At 30.8% G+C, this 24,142-nt stretch overlaps 2 protein-coding genes across 6 annotated transcripts in view; both read right to left on the bottom strand.

The window, feature by feature from the left end:
- Positions 1–24,142, bottom strand: part of LOC111629732 (malonyl-[acyl-carrier protein] O-methyltransferase-like) — a 40,707-nt gene that overhangs the window by 13,481 nt on the left and 3,084 nt on the right. The window contains exons 1-5 of one of the 5 annotated variants that reach the window (XM_023373634.1): positions 21,755–21,895; positions 13,992–14,284; positions 12,421–12,628; positions 12,207–12,360; positions 10,383–10,603 (exon numbers count right to left, since the gene is read on the bottom strand). In XM_023373634.1, coding sequence (XP_023229402.1) covers positions 10,422–10,603; positions 12,207–12,360; positions 12,421–12,628; positions 13,992–14,278 — 831 coding nt within the window. In that variant the 5' untranslated portion in view covers positions 14,279–14,284; positions 21,755–21,895 and the 3' untranslated portion in view covers positions 10,383–10,421. Of the gene's footprint in view, positions 1–10,382; positions 10,604–12,206; positions 12,361–12,420; positions 12,629–13,991; positions 14,285–17,412; positions 18,990–21,754; positions 21,896–24,142 lie in introns of those variants that run through there. The other 4 variants (XM_023373632.1, XM_023373637.1, XM_023373636.1 and 1 more) reach the window with 4 other exon arrangements.
- On the bottom strand, positions 19,527–20,462 carry LOC111629753. The gene has a single exon (XM_023373659.1). The coding sequence runs from the start codon at positions 20,460–20,462 to the stop codon at positions 19,527–19,529; it is 936 nt and encodes a 311-aa protein (XP_023229427.1).

Here is a 24,142-nt window from a genome sequence, read left to right as displayed (position 1 = left end):
TTTATTGCCTCAGCTAGTGTCTTTGAAAGACGTTGTGTACAAGTGTTAGAGTTAATTATAACGTTGAAAACAGTGGGGGCCAATTTAGAAGTAATATTACTATGTACAAAAAGCTTGACACGCGTGACACGCGCGCGGAGCGCACGTCAGTTATCGCGTGCCACAATTCTTTTCTCATCTAGTGTCCTTGAATGACCGTTTGAACAGTTGGGTGTATTCAAAATCTCAGCGGCTGCCAGCGTTTCTCAGCACCTCTGTTCAAAATCTCAGCCAACTTCCAGTTGCTGCCAGTGCGCTGCCAGCAAACTGCAAGCGTCTTTTTCAGTGCTGAATACCTCAGCAAACAAGACGGCAGCAACCATGAAGTTAGTAAGGGCTTTGATTAACGTCGATGGTTTCGAATTCAATTTACTCATTGATGAATTCATATTGAATAAATTAAGATCAGGTAAGTACATTAATAGATTATTTTAATATACCAACATATTCATATATGTGAGACATATTGTTTTTAGTTGTTATTTTATTAAAATTATAGATGGCGGAAGCCACAAAAAGAATCCAATGATATAAAGTAAAGTGTATTAAAGTTTTTATTAAAATTAAAAATTCTTTTCGTACGTATCACATAAAATTATCAGGATAAAACCATCAAACCGTTAATTTTAAAACCACAAATTTTCATTGACCATTTTACTTGTTATCATGGAATTGCAAAATTCTTGGCTTTTAACATTCTTTTTTTTTAAAAACATTCGGTTTCGTATTATCTAAAATATTTTAAAAACTTTTTATATGAATTTTCTCTTATACATTTACATGATAACAATACAATAAATTACGTACCTAATTGTCTGTTTTGCACTGTTATAAAATTTAAACAATTTCAAATTTTTCTTACACATTTACTATTAATTTTACAATACTAAAATTTACATATTTGTCTTTCATCAGAACCAAGCAATTCCCGTTTTACAAACATATTGGGATAACCTCTCCTCCCCCTTTTTCTTTCCACAAGTTAAGAGTTCCACTGGTTACTACAGTCATATGACTAGTAGGCCACCTTGTGGCAGCATTACTTCCTACATAAAATATTTTTTTTCTTGAAATGTCTTTTTTTATAAAAATTCTTTTTACAAATTATTTCTTTTCAAGAAAATACCTTTTTATATAAATTATTTTTTCTAAAAATTTTTTAATATTATAAGACATTTAGCCTGTTTTCGATAATTTTAATACTTAGATTTTTATTTATGCATTTTTTGCTTTTGATAATTTCTACGCTTTCTATAAACTTTCTACTATATGTTTCCTTTTCTTTGTGGAGTATTTGTATATTATCTTTATCTATTGTACAGTCATTCATTGTGCAATGATCATGAAAGACAGAATTTAGTCTATTGTATTTCAGATCCGCTATATGTTTTTTTAATCTAGTTTTTGACTTCCTTTATGTTTCTCCTATATAACATTTATTATTGCTACAAGTACAATGAATTTTATACACGACATTCTTAGTTTCAGTTGGTGGTTGTTGCTTTTTCTCATTGTCGAACTGTTTTAATCTTGTATACATTTTTTGGTATGACGGTGCTAACTTAAAATGCATATTGCTTATTTTATTATCAATTTGTTCGTGTAGTCTTTTAATATATGGAAATCTAATATACTTAATGCGATTTTTTTTATTATCTTGTGGTGTTTTAGGATTATTTATCTTAAGTTTCCATTTTTTTACTAGTTTTTGTGGGTAGCCTGCCAGGAGAAACTTTTTTTTTTTTAAATTCAGCTAAATCTGCAGATATATCTATTTCTTGACTTGTCCTGTTTTTTATCTTAGAATATCCCATTTTAAATACGTTATATTTGACGTGAAGTGGTACGTTGGGCTGATATCTTATTGTTATCTGACTTCATCCAGGCTTTCTAAATGTTTTAAATTCTAAGCTTTGTTTTAATCTTATCGTAATGTCTAAATAGTTGATTTTTTTCTGGTTGCATCTTCTATTTGTGTTTTAAATTTTATCTCTTCCTGTATATTATTAACTTGTTTATTGATTTCTTCTATCTTTATTTCTGTTTTATCGTATATTATTATAATATCATCCACGTATCTTTTATAAAATTTTACGCCTCTTATCTTGCTGATTTTGTCATCTATATCAATCATTATTAATTCAGCTAACTTTGGTCCAATTACTGATCCCATGCTTATTCCACTTGTCTGTGTATAAAAATAATTGTCAACCTCGAAATAATTACTTCTATATGCAAATTCTATTAAACTTATTATTTTATTTTTAACTTCAGGATTCTTTAATTTATTTTCTATAATTTCCTATGTTATTGACAGGGTACATATCTATAATGTCGAGACTTGCAACTTTAAAGTTTTCTTCTATCCTAATTTTATTCAATTCTTCTAGAAGTTCATCTGTGTTTTTAATTGCGAATTTTGAGTTTGGGTACTGTTTAAGTTGTTGCTTTAGGAATTTTTTTAAGTTATATAGTGTTGAATATTTAAAGTCTATTATTGGCCGAACTTTTTCACCTATCTCATGAGTTTTTAATTGTACATTTAATCTTGGTATGCGATCATTTCCTTCAATTAAAAATAAACCATTTTTCATTTCTGTTAATTTCTCCTAGTTATTCTAATTTTGTAATTCTTTTTTAAGTTTTAAATATATAACTTCAATAGGGTATATAGGGAGTTTCTTGATTTTTGTATTCTTTATTATCTCTTGTTTCTTATTTTTTACCTATTTTTGGGTGACTATTACAATTTGTTTGGATTTGTCGGCTTTTATGATTTCTATTTCGTTTTATTTCAAAAAATTATGTACTTTTCTGATTTCATTTTTATATTGAAAATAATTCTTATCTTTGACTATTGATTGTTTTCTATCTTTAGTTACGTACTTTTTAATTTTATTACTTAGTTTCATTTTCATCATACTCGATTCAATATCCGAAAGATTATTACTTATTTTGTCTAAATTTGGTATTATATCTGTTACAGTCAAAACCCGTTTTTAGTTAGAACGCGTTTTAACTAGTTGAAACTAGTTTATACTGAATGTCTTTGTTAAAACCCGTTTTGTCTAGTTAAAGCTAGTTCTAACTCAAGTTCATTTTTGACTAGCAGTAAATTCTAGTTTTAACAAGACAAAACGGGTTTTAACAAAGACATCCAGTATAAACTAGTTTTAACTAGTTAAAACGCATCCTAACTAAAAACTGGTTTTGACTGCAACGTATAGAGTGATTCGGGGGAAGATGCCTAATTTTTGATATTTTCAAACGGTGACGTCACATATTGTCATGTATTTGTATGATGAATCGTTGGGCCAATATTGAGTGCGGAAAGCTGTAGTTGGCTACCGTTACTTCATTTTCTACATCCGAGAAGAATAAAAGCTAGATAAGAACGAAGTTTTTGTTGTGAAATGTTTCTAGAATAATTTTAAACTAAAAGTTAAAATGGAATTTATTAAAAATTGCTAAAAACAATTATGTGTGATGTAGTTAAGGTTCTAAAGTTTCCATTGTCAGCTACCGCCGATCCCGATCGGACATGCTGGAGCACGTGACTCTACTAGGCATCTTACCCCAACAAATGGAAAATATGCCACATTTTTCTTGGGGTAACGTGCCTATTTTTTGTTAATTGATTTCCAATATGCCTATTTTTAATAAACTTTTGTTTTCTCGTTTTATTGCAGGATATGCATAGAAATTATATAAGGACTTCTCAAAAAAGTTTTTGGACTGAAAAAAGCTTTCAGCTAGCTATAGAACACGTTAGAACGGGCGGAAACTTAACAATACTTATACTGTGCTGTTATACTTACTATGAAGTACTTTGTACTACATATGCAATAAATTAAATTTGGTTAAGAAATTCAAAAATTAATTTTAAGCAATTATATTTGTTATCTTACCCTAATGGCATTTGGCATCTCACCCAGATACTTGGGGTGAGATGCTTAAAATGCCAGACAGTGAAAAAGTCGTCATTGCAAACACAGTATAGAATTTTTTAAAATAAACTCCAAACTTTTATTTGAAAGACATACTCCAGAATATGATATTTTCATTAGAGGGCTCCTAAACTCAAATTAGCGCTGTAATTTTCTTCATAAGCAAAATGTTAGGCATCTTCCGCCGAATCACTATACATAACTTTATTTCCCCCAAACATATTTATGTAGCTAAAATTAGTTTTAACTAATGTTAAAAGTTAAAACTAGTTTTATCTAAAGTCAAAACATGTACAGCAGTAAATTAACTAGACAAAACCGGTTTTGTCTAGTTAAAACTAGAATTTACTGCTAGTCAAAAATGAATTTGAGTTAAAACTAGTTTTAACTAGACAAAACGGGTTTTAACAAAGACATTCAGTATAAACTAGTTTCAACTAGTTAAAACGCGTTCTAACTAAAAACGGGTTTTGACTGTAACATATCTAAAACATTCCATCTATTTGGACCATTGACGTCTAGTCCTTTGTGTAATATTTCTGTGATGTTTGCTAGAATATCTATTCTTGTTTTATTTAAAATAAGACTTTCTTTCTATTCTGCCAATTCTTCAATGGTAGGATATTGAAATTTTTTAACTAGTCTTTTATATTTATTTGTTTCATATTCTTTGATTGTTCTCAGTCCTTCTGTTTGTATTTTTTAATTCATATGATTTGTTCTTTGTTTCAAGTTTTTTCATAGTACGTTTTAATCTTCTAATCCGAATATATTTGTATTGTATTGCAGCTCTTATAATTTTAAAATTAATAGAATTTCTTTCTCTTGTGGGTATAGCTTCAGCTATTGATCTTGGTAATGTTAATGTTGTTAAAAGTCTCTTTTCTGTCAAATGTGTTCTAAGGTAGTTTACGTCTATAATATGCCTATCAATCTTACCTTGCAGTTTTTCTCTGTAATTGTTGTTGTTTTGTTGACTCTTATCCATTTTTTGATGACTGTTGCCGTTTTAGCTTCGGAATTCTTATTCTAGTATTTTAAAACCGTGCTAGTAGTTATTAGTAGTGATTCAAACACAAATTATTTATTGTAATTATTTTCAGGCACTTGGCAATTTTTATCATCATATTTTATTTAGTTGATACGTGTTGATATTATTTACACACGTTTCGAGCATTCATTGCCCTTCCTCAGTCAACTAAAAACAAAAGTTCATAAGTTACAACATTATAAAATTATAAACAACAAACATATTAGGTATTGTTTCTTTNGTCTAGTCCTTTGTGTAATATTTCTGTGATGTTTGCTAGAATATCTATTCTTGTTTTATTTAAAATAAGACTTTCTTTCTATTCTGCCAATTCTTCAATGGTAGGATATTGAAATTTTTTAACTAGTCTTTTATATTTATTTGTTTCATATTCTTTGATTGTTCTCAGTCCTTCTGTTTGTATTTTTTAATTCATATGATTTGTTCTTTGTTTCAAGTTTTTTCATAGTACGTTTTAATCTTCTAATCCGAATATATTTGTATTGTATTGCAGCTCTTATAATTTTAAAATTAATAGAATTTCTTTCTCTTGTGGGTATAGCTTCAGCTATTGATCTTGGTAATGTTAATGTTGTTAAAAGTCTCTTTTCTGTCAAATGTGTTCTAAGGTAGTTTACGTCTATAATATGCCTATCAATCTTACCTTGCAGTTTTTCTCTGTAATTGTTGTTGTTTTGTTGACTCTTATCCATTTTTTGATGACTGTTGCCGTTTTAGCTTCGGAATTCTTATTCTAGTATTTTAAAACCGTGCTAGTAGTTATTAGTAGTGATTCAAACACAAATTATTTATTGTAATTATTTTCAGGCACTTGGCAATTTTTATCATCATATTTTATTTAGTTGATACGTGTTGATATTATTTACACACGTTTCGAGCATTCATTGCCCTTCCTCAGTCAACTAAAAACAAAAGTTCATAAGTTACAACATTATAAAATTATAAACAACAAACATATTAGGTATTGTTTCTTTAAAAACATACCTTTTAAATTACAGGTTATTGAGATATTAAAACCACAAATTTCCATTGCGCATTTTACTTGTTATCATGGAACTACAAAATATTTTGGCCCTTAACACTCTTTTTTCTAAAAAACATTCGGTTTCGTATTATTTAAAATATTTTAAAAACTTTTTATATGAATTTTCTCTTATACATTTACATGATAACAATACAATAAATTACGTACCTAATAATCTGTTTTGCACTGTTATAAAATTTAAACAATATCAAATTTTTCTTATACATTTACTATTAATTTTACAACAATACTAAAATTTACATATTTGTCTTTTATATAACGTATTTAAAATGGAATATTCTAAAATAAAAAAAAAACAGAACAAGTCAAGAAATACATATATCTGCAGATTTAACCGAATTAAAAAAAAAGTTTCTCCTGGCAGGCTACCCACAAAAACTAGTAAAAAAATGGAAACTTAAGATAAATAATCCTAAAACACCACAAGATAATAAAAAAAATTGCATTAAGTATATTGGATTTTCATATTTTAAAAAACTACACAAACAAATTGATAATGAAATAAGCAATATGCACTTTAAGTTAGCACCGTCATACCAAAAAATGTATACAAGATTAGAACAGTTCGACAACGAGAAAAATCAACAACCACCAACTGAAACTAAGAATGTCGTGTATAAAATTCATTGTACTTGTAGCAATAATAAATGTTATATAGGAGAAACAAAAAGGAAGTCAAAAACTACATTAAAAAAACATATAGCGGATCTGAAATACAATAGACTAAATTCTGTCTTTTATGATCATTGCAGCATGAATGACTGTACAATAGATAAAGATAATATACAAATACTCCACAAAGAAAAGGAAACATATAGTAGAAAGTTTATAGAAAGCGTAGAAATTATCAAAAGCAAAAAATGCATAAATAAAAATCTAAGTACTAAAATTAACGAAAACAGGCTAAATATCTTATAATACTTAAAAATTTTCAGAAAAATAATGTATGTAAAAAGGTATTTTCTTGAAATAATTAATATGTAAAAAAATTTTTATAAAAAAAAAGCATTTTAAGATAGAAAATATTTTATGTAGGAAAGTAATGTTGCCACAAGGTGGCCTACTATTCATATGACTATAGTAACCAGTGGAACTCTTAACTAGGGGAAAGAAAAAGGGGGAGGAGAGGTTATCCTAATATGTTTGTAAAACGGGAATTGCTTGGTTCTGATGAAAGACAAATATGTAAATTTTAGTATTGTTGTAAAATTAATAGTAAATGTGTAAGAAAAATTTGAAATTGTTTAAATTTTATAACAGTGCAAAACAGACAATTAGGTACGTAATTTATTGTATTGTTATCATGTAAATGTATAAGAGAAAATTCATATAAAAAGTTTTTAAAATATTTTAGATAATACGAAACCGAATGTTTTTTTAGAAAAAAAGTGTTAAAAGCCAAAAAATTTTGTAATTCCATGATAACAAGTAAAATGGGCAATGGAAATTTGTGGTTTTAATATCTCAATAACCTATAATTTAAAAGGTATGTTTTTAAAGAAACAATACCTAATATGTTTGTTGTTTATAATTTTATAATGTTGTAACTTATGAACTTTTGTTTTTAGTTGACTGAGGAAGGGCAATGAATGCCCGAAACGTGTGTAAATAATATCAACACGTATTAACTAAATAAAATTTGATGATAAAACTTGGCAAATGCCTGAAAATAAATACAATAAATAATTTGTGTTTGAATCACTACTAATAATTACTAGCACGGTTTTAGAAGAATTTTTCTTGGTTTTAAGGAGGATGTCATGTATTTTAGCAGATACGTTAATGACCTACTTATATTATGGAGAAATAACAGCAGGATTAAAGATTTTTTAGATAAGATTAATGATAACAATGATGGCCTTACTTTAAGATTGGAGCAGAAGAGTTCCTTGGATCTGCATTTTCTAGACATCGGTATTAAATTCAAAAAGGCCATCTGTCCACTAGCGTTTTCATTAAACCATCCCACAGCCTATTGTATATTTCCTCCCAATCCAAGGGTCCGTATAAATATAAAATTGTAGCCTTCAGAGCTTTAATAAGAAGAGCATTTTTATATTATGAAACAATACTAGACAGGAATAAAGAAATAAATAGAATAATAAGCGTCGCCAAGACCCTAGGTTACCGAAAAAGCGCAATTCTGGGAATAGTCAGGAAGTATAAAGCGAACATCAAGAAAGGGTCTTTTAAAAATGCTCCCACTAGAATCGTAAAATTTACATATAATGAAAGTATGAATACTGTTATGAAAAAGATTGCTCGCAGAAAAGGTTCGAGGATGCTTACAAAATGGGCCCGTAATTTATACAAAATCCTCAGGAATAATAAGGATGATATAAAGTCAGAAGAGAAAGCAGGGGTTTATAGAATACCTTATGAGAATATGCAATTGGGCGTTAAAAAAGACTACATTGAAGTAACCACCAGGAGTTTAGGACTTAAAATTAAGGAACATAGTTATAATATCAGAAAGGAATCTAATGCAACGATTTTGTTAAAAATGGCGCAAACACCAGGATCTGTAGTCAAATGGAATGAAGCAGCCATCATAAAACCTTTATCTTCTCCATCTTTGGCGTTGACAGCAGAAAAGTTGCAGATTTATAGGAGTAAAATACAGGAAGGCTGTTTAAATGCGAGGGATGCAGAAAGTCTTCCCTCTGCATGGAAGTTTATAGTTAAGAAGTTTAATAAGAGCTCTAACCAGTCGTAATAATTGTATTAATACTTCTATGTACATTTTTATATTTTTATATTTTTGTTTTATGTTATTCCGTTGGATATTCAATATTTTAATTTTATTTTATCTTATTCCGTTGCTTAGTTAATTTTGAATTTTTAATTTTGTATTCCATTAATGGAATCCTTTAATTCGAATTTGGTTATAAACCTGACGATGGCCTGTAAATCAGGTTGAAAACGTTTGTTTGGAATAAATTTATATTTCTCGGCAAGAATAGGGTGTTAGTTATATGTATATAAATTGCTTTAAAGAAAAATTTAAGGTCGAAGTGGATGATAATACGCAAACGGAAAGAACGGTTTGTAGTTGAAACAAAAGTTGATAAAAATCATAAACTTAAATGAATTTTTGATTACTTTATTGATAAGGTCGTCCATAAGTTGTCGGCGATACACGAGATAAAGCAAGTATTTAGATAACTGAACAAGTTTTACATAAAATATAAAAACAAGGTATTACAAGAGAATACAAACAGAATTAGAATACTTAACAGTTGTTTCGAATACAGTACTTAAGGGTTTTATTGGAAAACAGCTTAAAATCACTGGGGTTTCAATATTCCCATTAAACTAAGTGATCTTCTGTAAATATGATGTTGTTCAGGTATTGAAATAACCACAATTCAAAGATGAAGTATTCAATGAAGTCTTATATAAGAAATTCAAATACAACAAATTATTGCTTACAAGATGTTTGGAAAAAGTTTGAGATCAGGATCAAAAATTGATATTTTACAAGATTCTAAATACAATTATGTTACAAAAGGCTTTGAAATCTAATTTAGTTATGTACGTGTTGTGTGTTTTTAATCTTCAGTAAAAATAGAATCTGGTAAAACATTAACAGATAAAAAAAGGCAAGATGCATGCATTCACACTGTGGGAAATCTGAACGTGTCATTGCAGACCTACTAAGAGGATCAAAAATGATACTTCACAATTACATAAAGTATACTGACAATCTGAATGGCAAAGCTAAACGCTGTGGTAGGCCAAAAATCTTTCTTCCATAGATGACAGGGCAATATTGAGAACAGCTACATCCTTTGGTATGACATCTATTCAGGTTACATTTTCACTACAGATGTCTGTTACACTAGAATCAATTAGATATATTCTGCAAGTCTGCAAATCATGCGAACATTAAAATACAGGCACAGCAAAATTGACAATCTCCCGTATGGAAAGGCGACTGAGCTTTGCAGTGCGTTATGTTGGCCATTAGATTTATGGAATCACAACTTTTACTCAAGAGAAGAAATATAACGTGCACGTCCCTGATGTTGTGCTATACTATTGGCATGATAAATGTTTAGTATAATTGCAGAAAACTGATCATTTATAAATTACTTTCATTATTTTTAAAGTGATTAATTCATTTATTCCTGAATTTCCTAAAAGAATTATTTATATTGATAAAACAATATTCGGCTGTCTCGTCACAGTTTCAAATAATTAATTTAAGTAATTGTGTAAATAATTTAATAAAAATTGAATCATTAAAACTGTTAAATTTAAAATTATCTTTATTGGTTTGTAACATATTTCATAAAACAAATCCAATTATTGACATGTTGTAAAGTAATGAAGATAATTAATTACTACACTTCCTTATATCCCGAAACTTGCAAAACTTCGTAAGAATGTACACCCTCGCCATTTTTACCTTGGAAAAAAGATCTGAGAGCAATTGGTTCGGCCACTTTCCAAAGACGGCGTTTGACGTCTGGTTCCATATTCTTAAACACGGCTTTAGGCAATATGGCCATAAAAAATCTGAAAATAATTTAAATGAATTATAAATGAAGTAAGATGTTTATAAGTTTTCCTTAACGAATTCTATATAGAAAAAGAGTAGACAGAGCCATTTTGGCAGCATCAATTTTATAAACTATCGAAAACACTGGCATTTACAAACAGATCTACAGACAAACGTTTGATATTATACCGCTTTCTATATGTCAGGATCTTTTACTTTAAACAAATATCAAACAAAGAGTAAACAGTGAAAGAAGGTTAATCGTTAGTTTTTCTCACTGACTTACTTTAAAGTTAGTTTATTTGTCACACGTAAATTACGAAAGAATAAATACATATTTAGAAATGGGCCGATATTAAGTAAACATTTTAACCCAACAGGTTACTTACAAACTGGGAAGAAAAAATCAACAACGTAAATAATAAAAAGAATCCTGAAAAGCATGAAATAGATAATGGAAAAATTTCAAATGACAATAAAATGAAATATATTCCATTTCCTTATATAAAAGGTTTATATGAAAAAATTAGTAAAGAAATAAGACATACTAATGTAAAACTTGCCCCGAAATATAAAATTTTTTTTGCCAGATTAAATAATAATAATACAACTAGATCAACAGGAAGACAACAAGTGAAAGATACTAAAAACGTAGTATACCAAATTCCATGTACATGTGAAAATAAAAAATATTACATAGGAGAAACGAAGAGAAAAATGGAAGTTAGACTAAAAGAACATATAGCAGATCTAAAACATAATAGAATTAATTCAGCCTTTCTCGAACATTGCACGTTGAATAATTGTAATATTGACCAAAATAATGTAAAAATCCTACATAAAGAAAAAGAAACTTATCACAGAAAATTTAAAGAGAGTATAGAAATTATAAAAAATAAACATTGTATAAATAAAAATTTAAGTTTAAAAATTAACGAGAATTGGCTAAAAATATTATAAAAGAATTTGAAAAGAAAAATTATTTGAAAAAAAGGAGAATTTTTGAAAATAAAAAAGAAAAAATTTAAAATATTTTGGAATGGTATTTAAAAGAAATAAGTAACATAATTAAATCCTGCCTACCGGAAACCACATAGTTATGTAAATCATCATAGAATGGAAACGACTCTAGAATCGAAGAGCTGAAAGAACGAAATTAAGAAAGAGAAGTCTAGTTACTTCGGTAAGGATTATTAATAATAATATATAAATACAAAGAGTTAATAAAAATGACAAGTTTAATAATATAAAATTTATATAAATCAGTATCGATATAAATATTAAATAAGGAAAATGTGCTAGAAGCTCATAAGAGGCTTTTCCAGATACTTAAGAAAACCTAAGTAAATGAGTATGTAAGGATAAATTTGGAATATAGTCTAATATTCAAGTTAAACTAAAAACTAAGTTCTTCTGAGGTATTTTTTATTATAATCAACAAAAGCTTGAATAAATGAATGAGTTATGCCATGTGTTGATTACTGTGCTACATTGCAGTTTTTAAACAGATAAACATTTTAAGTTAATTAAAAAATTACTTGCATTTGTAATTTCATAAAAATTACAATTTAATAAAGTAAGTTAAATACATTATCAATGTTATAATAATGACATATTTACCCAAAAACTGCTTTTTATCAACAAATGGCATAGTTATAACATCGCATTTACTGTTTGTCACTCGCAATTCAAACTCGGAAACAAATGTTTTAAACTCACTTTCTGCATCCTCCCAATTTGCAGTCGGCGGAATTAAGGAAAGCAACTCCTCGGTCTGCAATTAAGTTTTATTTTCATTCATGTTGAATATAAAATGAAAGAAAAATTTCCATACCTTGATGTACTTCGACCACTCTTTGATGGCCTCCAATTCACGCATGAATGTAAACATGTGAGATTTTGTAACAATAATAAAGAAAAAAAACCCTCCAGGTTTCAGAATCGAGGAAATAACAGGAAATAATTTTTTGAAATCAGATATAAGTTGAAAGGCGAAAAATGATACAATTTTATCGTATTTTCTATTTTTTTCCAAATCCATGCTAAAAATAACAAGTAATTAATTAATTGTATTATGCACAATTTCTAATTAAAGAAATATTGTTGTATACTTAGCCATACCGAAAACAAAAGGATATTGTTATGTATTTCGTGTTGTATCATACAGAATAGATAAATTTTATATAAAATTCATCTGTACATTGCCGTACTAGAAAAGCAAAACAAAGAAGAATTTCGTTGAATTGGATATGTGTGTGTGTTTGAGTGTGTGTGTGCTGAAATCACATTGAAAACCATTTTTGAAGTACAGTGCATAATTAATTTTAACTCAATTTTCAAAAGTATAAGTTATGTTATAAGAAAATACTGCAGTTATAGCCTACTAACAATGTAAAGTTTTAGTTGTATTTTTGTTATTATTTTTTAATTCGTGGGTTTTTTAATTGGGGTTATTATCCTTGTGGCATTTCTTATTATAATTTTATAAATATGCCTTTTAAAGTTAAAGTTATCGCAATTACAGTCGACCCCCCCCTATAAAGCGGTAGATACGTTTCGTTCATTATGAATCCCATTTCTTACGAGTCTTTGCCAATCACAGCCCGACACGTGTGAAGTTTATGGACTACGGCTGTTTGAAAGGTTTTCTTTCATAAAATTAATCGATTCTAGACTAATCCCACTCAACATTTCCAAAATACGTATATATTTTTTGGAAATAATTTGTATAAACCACGCTATAAACAAAAAATTGTAGGATTACTTACCGAATGTGCACCATTCGTCATCGCTGTTGCTCAAGCTTGTTTTCGTCGCGGATCAGCGCAGCAAACTGCGGCCGCGATTTCTGATGTTATTTTTCTGCGAAAACTTCGCTGAACTTTGGAGACATCATTAATATAAATAATTTTTATCGCCGTTAAATAAGAAATGTTTCTTTCACAAGAAATGTATAAAATTACAGTACTGTATTAGACTTACGGTACCTAATTTACATACTGTACAGACGATAGTTAGCGTAAAAATCTCCGTAGCGTGGCGCCACGCTAGACGGCGGAAATTATATATTTAATTATAACAAAGTTACAATAAGTTAATATATAATTATATATACAGTACCTAATTTATATATAATTAATATATAATTATATGTACAGTACCTAATTTATATATAATACTGTACAGACGATAGTAATCTCTCCGTAGCGTGGCGCAGGATGGTAGTTCGGCTGCCCGATGGCGTTTTACGTAATTATAGAAGTGTTTTTATCGTTTTTTACAAATACCGTCGCAATTTTTTCGCAGTTTTATAGGAATCGTAATTATAGGAACCCGTTTTATAGGGGGGTCAACTGTATTTAACGCCCTGTTGTTTTTGTAAAATTAATGTTAATAGTGACTCACCCTTTTATAATATCTTGTGTTTTATATTCTATTTTATCGGCAAAATTGGTCTTTCGGGCATACTCGATGCTACTAGGATCTACGTCGATAGCAACGAGTTTTTTCAATTTTGGGCATTTTGGTAAGAGAATGTCTTTGGTAACGCTTCCTGGACCACATCCAATATCCAACATAATATCGTCGTCAAACCATTCCATGGTTGAAAACTGGAAATCCAGACATGATCTTATATAGAGATGTACTACGTTTCTTGGTACTTTATCGTAATCTTCAGCTGATCCTTCCATACTTGACTGAAATTTATAGTAAAGTCGAGTCAGATAAACAAGATATTTATATAGAAGAAAAAAAAAACTTTAGTTTCTCTATCGAAATATATCTCTGATAATGGTGCGCTACTATTTTTACGACTGCTTATCAAGAGAGAAGTTAAATTTTTGATAGAAAAGTAAATATCAAGTGACAGCATCGATAGGAGAGATTGTGTGGCATTCGAATACCACTATAAGGCTAACAGTATCGAGATAATATATCATTTCCTGATGTATTGTATCGCAATATTATTAATATTCAAAAGAGTATAATAACTTATCTAAGAATAACTCTGAATATATCTGAATGATCAGATATATGATACAGATCCATTCGAAGTTTGTATTTGTTTACACTGTATATACGTATGTACAGAGATCTTCGACGCTGACCAACATTTCGTGTATTCTACTCGTTATCTCTTTAAGCCTGTTTATCATCTGTATTGGTATTCATACTAATTTTGTAAATGATAGTAAAACATACGTTTCAAGACTTTTGCTTAAAACGGCAATTCACGTAAAATAGTAATCTTTTATTAATTATAAGTCCTTTTAATTGTAACATACCTATCACGATTTTTTATGCGAATAATGCAAATAAGCGCTTTATTGTCAATAAATAGCATAATAGTGTGAATCAAACTTTTTCTCTTTTTACTAAATGTAAAAGTTTAAGTTTTTCTTTTAAATTAAGAATTTTAAGGCTTTCTTTGGTCCGTCAAAACCACTCTTGCGTTTGGTGCTATGTTTGAAAGTAATTAGGGTGTATGAAATACAGAAAAGCATTAATCACCACGAAGTGTTACGGGTGAGAATGCCGATCAAAGGCTGATGTCAGTCTAATGTTTAATGTTAAACGAAAAAATATAATATATATATATATATATATGACACCGGAATAAATTGCGAGACCTGAACAAGTGCCTTGAAAAATGGAGCGTATTTTTATGGAATTGACAATAGAGTAAACACGTGCAGGGAGTTTACATGTGATGAAATTTTAATGTATATGTTACCGCTAAAGCTCGAAATCCGTTAATGTGTACATTACCTAGCTAATCTGCAGATTAACTAGGGTGATCCGTTAAAGCTGCGAAAATTGTTCAATTTCTCAAATTACCTAGGTAATTTGCAGAGTATCTAGGTAATCTGCACATTAACGGCTTCCGTATCGTTAAAGTTCAAAAGTTTGTTTCTTTCACTTCCTTTCCCCACTCCTTCTTTTTACGTAGATAAATTTAAATCCTAGAATGCAAGCAAGCACCGAATTGGTGAGTAAAATCAAGAAAAGATTCTTCGCAAACCTCTTTAGCGAAGATTTAAAATATAATACGTAGTGTTTTAATAACAAACCAAAGTATGATTCCATAATTGAAGATGTAAAGCAAATAAAAGTTTCCAAGAAGAAAGAATCATCTCGAGATTATCAAATAATTCAAAGGTGTGATGTGTTGACTGTACGAGGCTGTGAAAAACTCATTGAGCCGTTGTCAGATGCGCGAGAAAGGTTTGAAAAAGTTTGTCCATGCCGGAGAATTGTTTGACATTCGATAAAAACTGAAGAAGACCTTGAAAAATTAGAAGATTCACAAGAGACTGTGATTATGAGATCACAGTCAAATCTTACTCAAGAGGACATTCCGTTATCCCCCGCTTCTACAGAATCACCTATAGAAATACAAGAATTTACCGATAGTAATCTTAAACTGCCTTCTATACCGTTGATTGATGATGCAGTCACGAAGAATATTCAGTTACCCTGCACCTCCAAGGAATCGCCTCTGCAAGTTGAAGAAGTCATCACTGAGTTACTCTCAACTTCAGCAGAATCGCCATCACAGTTTCGTACGGAGCCTGTAAAGAGCACTATACAAGACATAGTCTGTATTGTTTGCTCAAAAGCAGCATCAAGTGCTCACAAGTGTAAATCGTGTAATATGTTTGTTCACGCAGTTTGTGGTGAAGTAGATCCTAAAGAGGAAGGGTATGGTAAGAATGTATTGTGCATCATCTGTAAAAAGAATATGGATCAGAAAATACAGCGTGATGAAGCCAAGAAATGTTTAGAAAAGCAAGCAAAGAAAATGTTAGCAGTTTCTAATGCAAAGCACCCAAACGTCGATGAAGGTTTCGCTGTGAGAATTAAAGTACCCGAAGAAGACAGAGCAAAAACTGATGCACGTTCAATTTTAGCTGTGGTTCTTAGTAAAACAGAGGATGGCTTTTATAAACTTGATACTAAAACAGGTATTTTAAAACAATTGTATGCAAAATCTGAATTCAGTGTTTGCAAAGAGAGATTTTTAACGAAAGAAGATGGATGTCCCTGCTGTAGAAATATCTTTACGTCAAACAGCAATAAAACAATCCCTTGGTACTGGGCAGGGTTTCAGAAAATGTGACTGCAAATCTAAATGTACCACAAATAGGCGTGCTTGTCGCAAAAACCAATTGCTACGTAATTCAAAGTGTCACCAATCTTTAGATTGCACTAATAAGTAAGTACAATTTTATCATATGTTTTGCAAATTCATTTCCCTAATTGTAGTAATATTTTAAACCGTTTGATTTTTGTATTAAAGTTTTTTTAATTGATTGATGATTGATTCAATCAACTAATTTGTTGATTGTATTAACTTGATTCTTTAGATATTGAAAATTAAATAAATAACATTATGTTAATTTAAGCGTACAGAAACGTTGCTGTTGTTCCAGCAAAAATCTTATTTTCACTTTACCGAGTGCCTAGTATGTAATTTGCAGATTACCTAGATAATCTGAACATTACCTAGGTAATTTGAGAAATGGAATAATTTTCGCAGCTTTAACGGATCACCCTAGTTAATCCGCAGATTAGCTAGGTAATGCGCACATTAACGGATTTCGAGCTTTAGCGGTAACATATACATATAAATATTAAACAATAGTAAATAATCCTTTTAAACTTAAACTAAAACAAATTCATAGAAAAATAAATATAAAATTGCTAATATTTAGATTAATTCCGAGCGAATAATTAAAATTAAGCACGTGCGGCCTAAATTAATTGTTTACTTGATCCGTCGAAGTTCGAAGTAAAACAATGTGAAAATTATAATTCTTTTTACCTTTATCGGTCCACGAATCGGTTCTGCTCGATCAGTAAGTGGCAACTTTTTGTAGGTAAATAAAAATGCAGAGAGTTGTTCATATACACGCAATCAAAAAATCAAAGCGACGATATTGCCCTCTTGCGAGGTGTTTTCTTACTACTGCAGTTAAAATAGATTGAGGTAAATTTTTTTACAATGACAATTATAGAAATACAAAAAGTAACTTAAAAATAATTATTTTGTGTGTCTGATTGCCAATTAACGGTAGGCAGGGGCCTCATATAATGTCTGTTGGCCTAATGAAGACATTTCTGAATTACTTCATTCAAAAAATATCGCACATGACATTATTATCTTTGGTAAACGACCTTGATTAAAAAGATCAGATAATTGCTGAATACATTTGTGAGATACCTTAAGCCAAGGGTTAATCCATCTGACCACTTACTCGGCAGCAGTCTTCGAGGACCGCTTACGTTGTCGTTTCGGATGGCTTTTTAATCGAGTGGCGAGGGAGGCGAGCGAGTCGGCAGGCGTCCTTTCAAAAACAGGAGAGAGGTTTAACAAATAAACAAAGCATTTATCAAAATCTAAAGTTAACAAAGTCGGTTAAATGCGATTAAATATGAGATAAATATACCGAGGGGCTCAGCCTATTCTCTGAGCGAGAGAGAGTTCACAATGCTCTAATAAAAATACCTCTATGAGGAACGAATGGCATGCGTCGAATTGTTCGTAGGAATCGTAGTCCGGCGTATAACTGTAGTATGGCGATAAGAATGGAAGTTAGAAGCCGTGGTCTGTCTTCTCTTTTCGTCCGTTTGAGTTCGTTCTATGGAGGTCTGGGAGAAGAAATGCACACATTGACAAGTATAACTTTCTTTCTAGCGCCCCGAGCCTCCGGTGGCTCGAGCTTTTATTCGATTGTTGTGGGAAAGCAGTCACATGATCGTCAACTGTTGACAATAACGGTGCATTCTTGACAGCTATGTGTCAACTTTCCCATATAATTGTTATCGCAAACGGTGACCTTGGATCTAATTCTCACAAGGAGCTTTTTTTTCTATGGGAGTTGTTTACATTTCTTTTTTCGACAACTGCGTTCAGATTCGCGGATTTCACACATTCATTAATAACAGATAAATTAATAATTTGTTTAAAAAATAGAAAACACTATAAACATATTCAATACGTCCTTCCACACAACTCGAAAATAAAACTGCTCCCTGAAATGTTTTTCAATACATATACTCTAATAAAAGGTCGACTCTACTGTGAAAAACAGTTTTGTTCTTAAGGAGTGTGACAGGAAGTAATGAAGACGTTTATAGTGTCTTCTATTTTTTAGATATTAATCTCGTCCTGGCCAACGTGCTATTTAATAAATTATTGCTTTTGTATGCGAGTTTTCTCGAATATTAGGCAACAGAAACATATTTATCTGGTCCGGCATAACTTGTTTATACCGAGTTGTGTATGTAAACTTTTGAAAACTCAGATAGATTTAATAGATCTTGCTGCGAATGATTTTATACAAAACTTATTTTAAACATTTAACAACGAGTTGCTTGACTTTACCAGTAAAATTTTGTTGCGCCATCTGTTACGATAAATTCATTTATAAAACTTATTATAATTTTACCTATTATAAAATGGCAATAAGCTTAACTTTCAGTGTTGGGACGGGTTTTATAAAACATTGTATATGCTAATAACGTGTAAAATTGTCATTAAATCCGACTCTACTGGATATACAAATCACCCTCTTTACCTCTTCACCACTTCGACTTTTAATTACCAAAATTTAACAGTCAGTCAGTCAGTCAAAATAATCTTTATTGTCTGGCACCGCTGAGCACAACCAGGCAAAAATACAGAAAAATAGATTTTAGATACATGCTGTTAGTCATAGAAGGGATACAATAATATAATGGCAGAGAAAAGGGAAAGTAAAATAAAATAAAATAAATACAAAAGATTAAAAAATAAAAGAATAAAAATAAAAGTAGTCTATACTATAACTAAAGTAACATTTCTGTACATGAAGGTCTACATGCTGTTATAGCAGAGCAAGGTGTGAATATACATTGGCATCAAGGCTAGAGTGAATCAGATCACAAGAGACCAAGTCAACGGATCCCACATCTAATAGAGTAGAGTGAAACAAATTCCTTTAACAAGTTAAAGTTGCTGTTGTTTTTTAAGAAAAAATCAGGCTTTACTGGCCAGTCAATATTGTTCCTATTGGCATGCTGCATGCACTGATACCTGATGTCATCCAGCATAGGGCAGTTGTATAAATAGTGCATGACACCGTCCCGCACCCCACACAGCTGACAGCAGTCAGAATTAGAGTGGTGAAACCTTTTCAGGTAAACACGAAAGCGCCCGTGTTCTGTCAAAAATTGGGCTAAATCATGTGTGGGCTGAATCCATTTGCTGTGAACACGTTCCTTCACCTTTGGGATAAAACGTCTTGTTATATGTTGTTGTGGGATCTCGTCCCAATCCATTTGCCAGGTTTCCAAAGCATTGTCCCAGAGAAGGTATTTTAGTCTTGACTTAGGAATGAGATTGTAGGCGGGAGGAGTATCAGGATTAGTCGTTACGTTTCGCGCCAGAAAGTCAGCCCTTTCATTACCTGGAATGCCGCTGTGTCCTTTGATCCAATTGATGGCATACTTGTTAAGAGACGTAGAAGCTGCAGCGAAGATGTCGTTCGCAACAGGGTGAGTATTATCCTTATTCCCCAAAACAGCAACAGTCGCAGCACTGTCTGTGAAGATGTTTATCAGTTTGTTCACAATGTTAGAGTTGCACCAGTTGATTGCCATCAATACAGCGAAGATCTCAGCTTGGAAGACAGAGCATTCCGGGTGTAGAGCAAAGGAATCATTGTATACCTCCTCACCGGCCTGAAAGATCACAAAGGCACTTGCCGTGCCGTCCGTTGACTTGGATCCATCTGTAAAAGCTTCAATCTCTGTAGAAGTAACACGAGGAGAGAGTCCCTTCCTTAAGGCAGGATGTGGGAGTGTAGATACAGGCCTGTCTAATTCAACCATGGTGGCATTAAAGATGGTTCCGTTAACATCAACATCCCTGCCACCAAAATTTAACAGCATCAACACCCCTAATAATCAAATCTCTCTGCAAAATTTCATAAATTTTCAACAAAAAGCTATTAGTTATTAGAGAGGTTGCGGCCGAAGTTTTCAACGCGTAAACGTGTACGTCAAACGTTCAGTGTTGCCTTCCTGTGAGTCTAGAAGTTCGACAATGGCGTTTGGAACGTTGAAAGCTTCGGTCGCAACCTCTCTATTAAGTTTCAAACAGGATAAACAGAATCGTGCCACACATACAAACATTCGTACATACAGAAAAAACTCCCAAACTTTTTTTGTATTTCTCGACGTTTTGTGTTCCCATAGTCCAAAAATATAAAAATCTTGGCTGCTCATTTTTGACTGATTGTCATACTTTTCCTCTGTTATACATAACAGCCGGAAAATAAGAAGAGTGTTTTTTAAATTCTTCAAAATCTCTGCCAGAAATGAATTTTAAACATATTACGAAGTTTTCACATGGATATTTTCTACTTTTGCTTCTATGTATGTTTTGAACAAATCTACTGGCAAATGAAATACGTTCTCAGAAAAACATTGGAGATTCCTTTTACAAATTATAATATATCTCACGCGCTAATAAACTGGACTAGGAGATTTCTCGATCATATTGTTTTGTTGATTTGATTTTCATTGCCATCTGTAGTCTGATTGACTAGCAAATATACACGGAAAAATCAGTGAATGTATTGGATATAAGAAAATCTATAATTAGATGCCATGAATTTCCTCTGTTTTAGTCTAAATGGTGTTTCGTATATTACCCACTATAGCCAAACTATAATCATACGGGTTTTTGCATCTTCGCATCCTGTGTTTCTACAAAAGGTATGTCAGATCTTGACCCTTGACATCTTATACGGTGTATGAAATTATTTTATCTACTGTTTGAATCTCTCCGTGCAACAGGACAGTAAATACGTCGAACGCAATATCTAATCATGTATTTTGTACATCGTGAGTTACGTATGAAACATTATATAATAATTCTATGAATTACTATTGCTTTCAGTGAAAAAAGTGTAGGTTTATAGCTACACAACAAAACATGTATATTTAAACAGTCAAATTACGAGTTTAAATAATTTAAATTTTAATTCTAGACTTTATATAAACAAAATCGTTTATGTAAAGTTTATCAAAAATATAATTATTAACTTTTGAAATAAATAAAATCTGTTATTTATAATATAAAGAATAAAATAAATTCTGGCGAAAACATGTTTTCTTACCGTCAAACCTTTAAATCAGCAGCGAAATATCAAATCATGCCTCATGAATCTGATAAAAATATATACACGACCTTTTAAATTCAGCTTCAAGGGGTCAGAATATGGCCGAAAACATCTGTAAGCCATATTTTTACATCCTTGATTTCGACGTCTGTTTTCGTTAATTTCTATTTACGATAAGTTCTATTGATTTGGATTTTGTCCGTTGATTACGTCATGTTTGTCTTACATTATTAAACTCGGTTATGTAATTGCATAATTACATTATCGAGTTTACTACCGAAACGAATGGCAAAAGTCAAGCAGAAAATTTGTAAAATGTTTACACTCTGTGAATTACACTAAAAATCTTACAGTCGAATATTTTTTCGATGTGTAAAGGTATTCTTTCCTGAATGCTAACGTTATCAACCTATATGAAACTGATCCTAATTTACGTATTAGCCACATGAAAAGACAGGAAATACTTAGATGAACGTGCTCGAATACAAGACCAACTGATAGACTTCGATGTTTTATCTACTCGGACCCAGCTAAACGAAAAGCTTTCTACGACAAACAGGCCTCTATTTAAGTGTTAGATGGACACGTAAAGAAAAGAAAGACAATTCGTTCTTCAGTTATGAATTCGACACCGGGGTATAATAGTTTTCGTTCTGGTTGGCGTTATTTGTAAGGCATACATATCACCACTCATACGCTGTTCGGCTAAATTTTTTAAATTGGTGTTCGATTTAAAAAGTCTAAAATTTCCTCATTCATTTAATAAAGAACAGAGAATGGCAAAAAAGATGTTTTTACAGCTTTAAAGAAAATATTCAGGTTTTGATCTAAGAACTCCGAAGTCGACCAGCATTGCGATAGTTGTTGGGTTTAATAAGGTGCAAGTTGACTAATTTTATGATCAGCTTAATGAAATGCTAGAAAAATAGGAATTTACAATGGCAATAAATATTCCATTTATATTCTTTATAATACGTGCTAAATAAATTATATAAAATAGAGGAGCAGAGATATTTTTTAATATTAAATGCAACAAGTTTCAACTCGTGAAACTTTACTGACGTAAATATAAAGAAATATTTATTATACAACTTATAATAAATTATTCAACTTATATGCGTTAATTAGAATAGATCATTCTTAAATAATAACAAAACAATATTACTTTTTAACTGTTATAAAATATTAATTTATGAAACACTTCAATGCAAATTCAAATCGATAATCATATGTTACATACGATCCAAACATTTCTCTTTATTAATTATTTATATTTTATAAATTCAATTATATGTAAATAAAAAATAATAAACATACGCATGCAAATTTTTTGAAATGTAAAATTTAATTTAAAATTTTTTATGATAATGTGAGAATATAAGAATTTGTTAGATATAATTTAAAAGCACAAACCGTCATTTTGAAATGTTTGTACTATTGAAGTCGGATACTAAAATTTAATGCTTACGTCGAAGAACGATTATAATATTTCAGCTGCTTTAAAACCCGATTGCAATGTTTTCAACTTCTCAATTTCCTCAGCTCTATACGCTCTTATATTTATATGCAAATTATATTAAGAAAAATATATACAAAACTGATAAATATATTTATAACCGTAGAAGACGGTCGTTACCTCGGACTTATCTATATGATTTTTATTTTTTGTAAACAATGTCACAATGTATATTATCATTTTGTTGAGTTTTAAAAATATTTTGACTTGTATTTATGTATATTTATATCAATACATTGTTTATATCTAAACGATGAGCTATAAATCACCTCGGTTACGTTGTGAATACAATTGGAAGAATTCAAAATCGGTTGTAGACATTTTGAAACACGTGCAAAAATTTGGAATGTTCGTGAGGTAGGGAGAGGTTTTGTTCATACCTACTGTAACAATGTAACGAACTCTGATTTCGGCTAACGCGCATGCCACTTTCAACCATATTATTCCTACGGATCGATTCTTTGTAACCCTGTGGATAGTTATTGTGTATGTTCAAAAGCAGACAAATAGACACATTCAATATGTATGTGTAGATAAGAAATAGAAACACAATTTCATCCAGCTGTAAGCAACGTAAATTTTTTACTCAAACATATAAGAAAGTACTTCCATTTCTTTCTTTTTCGATGGTGTTTATATTTAGAGTTTAGCTCAATGTAGGCTCTTTCTCCGAGTAGACTTATGTATGTGTATGATCGCCAGGCAACCGATTAGCCGGCTGTATCGAACAGACATACGTACGCGCGGGAAATAAATGCCTTCCGGGAGGACTTTTATGGGGAACTGGCCTCCTATCGAACAGCCATACGTACGCGCGGGAAATAAATGCCTTCCGGGAGGACTTTTATGGGGAACTGGCCTCCTATTCA

Source organism: Centruroides sculpturatus, unplaced genomic scaffold (genome assembly GCF_000671375.1).
Source record: "Centruroides sculpturatus isolate CEXI.00-Female unplaced genomic scaffold, Cexi_2.0 scaffold482, whole genome shotgun sequence".
Classification (NCBI taxonomy): Eukaryota; Metazoa; Arthropoda; class Arachnida; order Scorpiones; family Buthidae; genus Centruroides; species Centruroides sculpturatus.
This window is presented reverse-complemented; position numbering and strand designations above follow the sequence as displayed.

What these genes read in the sequence shown, in the direction of transcription:
- LOC111629753 (XM_023373659.1), bottom strand. Translation starts at nt 20,462, where the DNA reads ATGGTTGAATTAGACAGGCCTGTATCTACACTCCCACATCCTGCCTTA.